General features: G+C 45.2%; 1 protein-coding gene across 1 annotated transcript; it reads left to right on the top strand.

Annotated features, from left to right (window-relative positions):
- Positions 1-545: 545 nt before the first annotated feature.
- On the top strand, positions 546-4,899 carry LOC123398394 (ABC transporter B family member 25). The gene is made up of 17 exons (XM_045092870.1): positions 546-737; positions 837-884; positions 994-1,029; positions 1,134-1,208; positions 1,439-1,563; positions 1,706-1,805; positions 1,932-2,103; positions 2,190-2,308; positions 2,498-2,608; positions 2,693-2,837; positions 3,034-3,166; positions 3,340-3,415; positions 3,569-3,634; positions 3,727-3,834; positions 3,961-4,068; positions 4,145-4,342; positions 4,454-4,899. Exons 1-17 carry the CDS (start codon positions 672-674, stop codon positions 4,700-4,702), a joined length of 1,935 nt encoding a protein of 644 aa, XP_044948805.1. The 5' UTR covers positions 546-671; the 3' UTR covers positions 4,703-4,899.
- The last annotated feature ends 1,767 nt before the right edge of the window (positions 4,900-6,666 follow it).

The raw sequence follows: 6,666 nt of genomic DNA on the forward strand, positions 1-6,666 counted from the left end.
ATGCTGCATGACGGCTCCAGGCGAAGAATGGTTTGAAGCTTTTGAACCATTCTCTCATGTACTACTGCTGTGGCGCCGAAGGTCTTGGGAGGCATGGTTCTTGCCGCCACGAGTGTGCCCGTTCGCTCGCTCGATGTGGACGACGTGCCCCCGGTCATGGGTGCATGACGCCTCTGCCTTTCCTTGAGGACCAACGGCGTGCAGGCGCTCTGACTTCGGGGACGAAACGGAGTTTCGAGTACTAGGTTGGGCCGCGATCCATTAATTCCATCTACGTAATTGTTTACTTACGGAATAGTCTGATTTGACAATCATTGATTGGATTAAAAAAATAATGAGGTCCGTCCATCCTTAAAAGTCAAGGAGGGTATGTTCAAATTAGTTGAAAGGTTTAGTAAACATAAGTCCGGCATTTTTTGGAAAAGAAACCCCAGTTGACCCACAAAGTCCACCACAAAACGAAATTTCAAAGAAATAGTAAAGCCAGACGCGTAAAGCCGGAAAAGAAGATTGTGGCAGCGACAGCTCGCGCTGCGCTCGCCGGTGTCAATGGGCTACTCGTCGATACTGCGGCGGAATAAAAGGCGCGGCATCCTCTCGTCGTCTTCCCACTCTCCCCTCGCCTCATTGTCCAGCCACCTGCGAGTACGTCGACGAACCAAACGGCGGCGATGGGGAGGGAGCCGCGCATCGACACGGCGCCCCGCGGCAACCGCGCCCCGCTCCTCGACCACGGGGTACGCGCCGCCACCGCGGCTCTCCTCCGTCCTTGAGTTTCTGCCTTGGCATCTGCGTGGTGTGCGTCAGGGGGCTGATGACCGCGCTTGTTTTCGCAGGAGACGGCGAGGGTTCCGTCCGACCTCGAGGAAGGCAGCAACGTCCAGGTTCGGCCCCGTTATCCATTTCTTCAGTTAGAACTTAGAAGTTAGAACGATGAACTACTGAGAGATCCATCGTTTTCTTTCTCCGGTCGTCTGACTGGAATCCTCCCAGGCGGCGAACGTGGGGTTCTGCCGGGTCATCAAACTGGTGAGTTGAGCACACCGTGAAGGTTTTCGATGTTTTTCTGGAAGGTTTTGTTCAGGTGTTCGTGTCTCTGAAATGAATGCACGAGCGAACGGGTTGATTTGCAGGCAAAGCCCGACGCGTGGAAGCTCATCTTTGCCACCAGCGCGCTGCTCGTCGCCTCCCTCAGTAACCTCCTCGTTGTAAGGACTCCAAACTTGCCATGATATAAACGGTCTACGCAGCAAGAGCTTTGATTGTGTGATGAATCCGCAAGAGGTTTAGTCGAACTAATCAATGTATATATAGCTCCCACAACACCACTACACTATAAAGAGCATGAATGTTGCACATATTTCAGTTCTTGTCACATTGCATAGGTCATTTTTCAAGCCTAGTTAAAAGATGGATCATCTTTTGTGTTATCCTGCAGCCCAAATATGGCGGCAAGATAATTGATATTGTTTCAAGAGATGTGCGGCGGCCAGAAGACAAGGCTCAAGCCCTAGCGGATGTTAATGGCACTATATTGTACATCGTGATGATAGTCGTCACCGGGTAAATATCTTCCTTGAAGACTTCATTTTGAGTATTACAGAGGGATATTTAGTTTACGATTTCGTGGATGTAGCCAGGCTGCAGTTCTAATTGATACAAATAGTTACTAAACCATTTCTCTCTGGATTACATCTTCTTTCAGGTCAGCTTGCACAGCTCTTCGGGCATGGGTGTTCAACTCTGCTAGCGAGAGAGTTGTTGCTCGACTGAGACATGACTTGTTCAGTCATCTCATAAACCAGGCAAGTGCCTTAATTCTCTGTCCAAATCTGCATTTGTATCTTTTCTTATTATCTTCGGGCATGGGTATCTTCCATTTATATTTGTTCTTATTATCAAGTCTGCACACGTGTGTTGTGCCCCCACAGGAGATAGCATTTTTTGATGTGACCAGAACAGGGGAGCTCTTGAGCAGGCTTTCTGAAGATACTCAAATCATAAAGAATGCTGCTACGACAAACCTTTCTGAAGCGCTGCGTAATCTGACTACCACGGCTATTGGTCTTGGCTTCATGTTCTCAACTTCATGGAAGCTAACATGTAGGTGCCAGCTACATGTTCTTGGTGTTTAATCTTTACTCAGAATACGGCTCAAGTAGTATATCTCATTTATCATTCCACCACAGTGTTGTCACTTGCAATCGTTCCGGTGATATCGGCTGTCGTGCGTAAATTCGGGCGTTTTCTTCGTGAGCTTTCACATCAGACACAAGCTGCGGCAGCTGTTGCTTCATCCATAGCCGAGGTTTGTACTATCTGATGTTGATTGGTTAACGAGCATAGGAGAATTTTGGTGAAAGATTTCTTTGATTACTCTAAGGGTTTACAGAGAAATAACAATAAGATATGTACTTTGAGTTTTCATTTCAACCACAGGGTAGAATCCTTGATTAGTTGTATTTGTGCATTGAAAATTATATCTACTACATTCTAGGAATCCTTTGGTGCCATCCGCACGGTAAGAGCCTTTGCTCAGGAGCCTCATGAGATTTCACGATATAGTGGAAAAGTAAACGAGACACTGAAACTCGGTCTCAAGCAAGCTGTGAGTACTGTAATGTTCATGTAACAAAAATGGAACAATTTTGCGTAATGATCGAACTAAGTTTTTTTTTTTTTCTGTGTGTAGAAAGTCGTTGGCCTATTTTCCGGAGGGCTTAATGCTGCATCAACCCTGTCGGTTGTTATTGTTGTTATTTATGGAGCTAGATTAACCATCAATGGTCACATGACAACCGGTGCTCTTACGTCATTCATCTTATACAGCCTTACAGGTAAGATTCAGAGATCCTGAAAATTCAGCGTTATCAATTTTGTTTTTAACGAACCCAGCATTCTACCAATACTGCAACTGGAAATCTCCAAGTCGGTTCTAACAATCAAGCTTATAAGGGGAACCTCTGTTTTCACTGTCATGATTATGTGTATGCTGACCTTTCTGAACAATTCATCCCTCTCTTGAGTACGCAGTTGGCTCGTCAGTCTCTGCCTTGTCAGGATTATACACAACTGTAATGAAGGCATCAGGTTCAAGCCGTAGAGTTTTTCAACTTCTTGACCGTATTTCCTCGATGAAAAATTCAGGGAACAAATGTCCAAAAAAGTGAGTTTCATTGCCCATCATCTTTCTTGGTTGATTATGCCTATGTTGCATGCTATACCTACCTTTTATTATTGGCATTTCCTTCCATTTTACCGTGAGTTTCATTGTCTAGCTCTCTTGGTTGATTCTACCTATGTAGTACTGCAGTAACCTTACATTATTTTCCATTTTAGTGAAAATGATGGGGAAGTTGAGTTAGACGATGTCTGGTTTGCATATCCTTCTCGTCCTTCTCATCTGATTCTTAAGGTAAATATACTCTTTCATGCTCATCTCTGGTGCTCTTTCCTATGAATTTGTACTGCGTTTGGGATAACTGGGATGACTTACTGAAACACACTTTCAGTAAGCATACATGACGGATCTCAGTTAAATTTTATATCGGTGTCATCAATATTTCAGGGAATCACATTGAAGCTAGCACCAGGCTCAAAGGTTGCACTTGTTGGGCCAAGTGGTGGTGGAAAAGTAAGCTCCTAAGTTTTGGTGTTACACAATATGAATCGTTTCTCACTTGCGACTCTCAATCATAACCTCCGGGTTTCTATATTCTGCTGCAGACTACAATTGCAAATTTGATTGAAAGGTTCTATGACCCTATAAAGGGAAGGATCTTGCTAAATGGAGTGCCTCTGGTAGAAATTTCACATCAATATCTCCATCAAATGGTATGGTGCCGTCCAACTCTTTTCTATACAATATTTTTTAAAACTTTTTCTATAACTGTATCTCTGGCTTCAGATTTTTTTTCCTCCCTCATATGTTCAATTTCTTTCTGAACCAAATGATTTCAGGTAAGCATAGTTAGCCAGGAGCCTACACTCTTCAACTGCTCCATTGAAGAGAACATTGCTTACGGATTGGAGGGCAAAGCGAGCTCCGCCGACGTTGAGAACGCAGCTGTGAGTACCTGAATTTACGAACTCTTCTGAAGCATATCTCTCAGGACTGCAGGACCTGACTAACTTGCGGGTGCAGAAAATGGCGAACGCCCATGACTTCATATGCGGCTTCCCGGACCAGTACAAGACGATCGTCGGAGAGCGCGGCATCAGGTTATCCGGCGGGCAGAAGCAGCGGGTCGCCATCGCGAGAGCTCTGCTGATGAATCCGCGGGTGCTCCTCCTGGACGAAGCCACCAGCGCCCTGGACGCCGAGAGCGAACACCTTGTTCAGGTACTGCCGCCGCTTGACTGTTGCCAACTCCTGATTACAGATAGAAACAAGCAGCTCTCTTCCTGCAACCTGCTAATCAAACGCCTGCAACTTATTCGGCCTATGCTGCAGGACGCAATGGAATCGTTGATGAAAGGGAGGACGGTTCTCGTGATAGCTCACCGGCTCTCCACCGTGAAGACCGCCGACACGGTCGCCGTCGTCTCCGAGGGGCAGATTGTGGAGAGCGGCACGCACGACGAGCTCCTCGGCCGCGACGGCATCTACACGGCCCTGGTGAAGAGGCAGCTGCAGCTGCCCAAGTTCGAAGGAGCCGCCAATGGGACAGCCGAAGTTGCACCTGTTAATGGCCACTACTAGTGTCGTCCCCTTGTATCATCGACGACGATATCTCTTCCCCGCAGACCGCAGTTAAGCACACGCCATTTCGCATTCCGCTCTGAAGAATAACTCCGAACACGTTTCTCTCCTAGACATTTGGTTCACTTGTACGGATGTATGCCTGTATGTAGGATTGCGAGTGCACTGTAAAGGACATAAACAGTCTATTGGTTCAACATTAATTGTGCAGGACATATACTCCCTCCGTTCCTAAATATAAGTCTTTTAAGCGATTTCACTAAGGGTCTACATATGGAGCAAAATGATTGAATCTATACTCTAAAGTATGTCTATATACATCCGTATGTAGTCCACTAGTGAAATCTCTAGAAAGACTTATATTTAGGAACGGAGGGAGTACCTTACACCCATCATATTTTAGGTTTTGATAAGATTTAATTTGATTTGAGTGTGGATAAAAGAAGGCAAGAAATTTTTGTTTTAGTTGAGATTTTGATATGAATTGATTTGATTTGGGTATGGTAGAGGAACACAATGATTTTTTTTGGCTTAGTTGAGGTTTTCATCAAATTTGATTTGGGTGTATGGGTAAGTGAAAACAAGGAGAGTTTTGATTTACTTAAGCTTTTGATAAGATTTGATTTGATTTGGGTATTGCTGAAGGACAACAAGGAAAGTTTTGGTTTTAGTCAAGGTTTTAATATAAAAGAACAATTTGATTGAGTTAATACAATACATCGGGAGGGATAACATACATGAGAAAAAACCCGGAGGAGGGGGATGGCGTACATAAAAAAGACGGAGGAGGGGGATGTTGTACATTCGTCCACCCCAATACTTGGCCGGTTATTTCTTTAACATCACATAGAGGTGATAAAACCATAACAATTTTGAATCTGGCCTTGTTTAAGTTAGTTGATGTCTATTTTCAGGAGACCTCGCTGGTGAAACTGAAAAAACCTTTCAAAGAAAGAAGAAATAATAATGCCTGGTGATGTAAATTTGGAAGTGTTGAGAAAATATGCTTTAGGGCTTAGTTTAAAAAACCGGACCGGACCGGACCGGCAGTCGAACGGAAAAAATCGGAACCGACGGCCTCATCGGTTTTTTAAGCTAATAAAACTGTTCTGCAATCGGACCGGCGAAAACCGGTCAACCGGACGGTTTTTTTGGAAAACCGGTGAAAAAACCGAGCCAGTGAACTGGGAAAAATAGGTAAATATTTCAATAGAAATTGGGAGAGGTGGGATTTGATCCCAAGGCGTGGAGATAATTACAACTGCGGTACCTGTATTGTCGGGCACATAACAAGACAGTCCTGGTACTCGTCGATTGCTCCAATTCGGTCCTCAAATACGCAAAGACGCTCCAAAACGGTCCTCTATACGTATCAAGCTACGAAGCAGCCGGACGAGCAGACACATCATCTACGAAGCAGGCTGTTTCGAAACGGCCCAGCTGAATGCGTTCAGTTTGAGCCCAACTGCCCACGTTGTCTTCCTCTCATGCCCCAGGCGACGACGGCGTAAGACGACGCAGGTAGTCGATCGGCGACATCTAGGCGACGAGAGTCGCTCGTACGGTGGGCGCTCGCACGGGGCGACAACCCGTCGTGGATGGTGTCATGCGATCCTATACGGCGGCACATCAATGCCCCAGTACCCATGTATGGTAAGATCCTATACGGCGGCACATCGACTCTCATCCTGCCATATAATTTAGATAATTTAGGCACACATTTGCTTAGGATCTACGTATATGGTTAGGATTTAATGTCCGATGGACAATTTTGGAACTTTTTTTTGGTTTAACAGATGAAGGCACTGATTTCTGTACAATTGAGTTCATCCATGGTGGATTTTTCATGGGCAGTGGTGGCAATCGGTCATATCTCAATGATCGCAAGGTCTGTTACGATTACTGTGACAGCAGTGTTGCTTGTATGGAAATGTTGTATGAATTAGTAGAGAAGATGGGTTATG

The sequence above is a fragment of the Hordeum vulgare genome, chromosome 5H (assembly GCF_904849725.1).
Source record: "Hordeum vulgare subsp. vulgare chromosome 5H, MorexV3_pseudomolecules_assembly, whole genome shotgun sequence".
NCBI lineage: Eukaryota > Viridiplantae > Streptophyta > Magnoliopsida > Poales > Poaceae > Hordeum > Hordeum vulgare.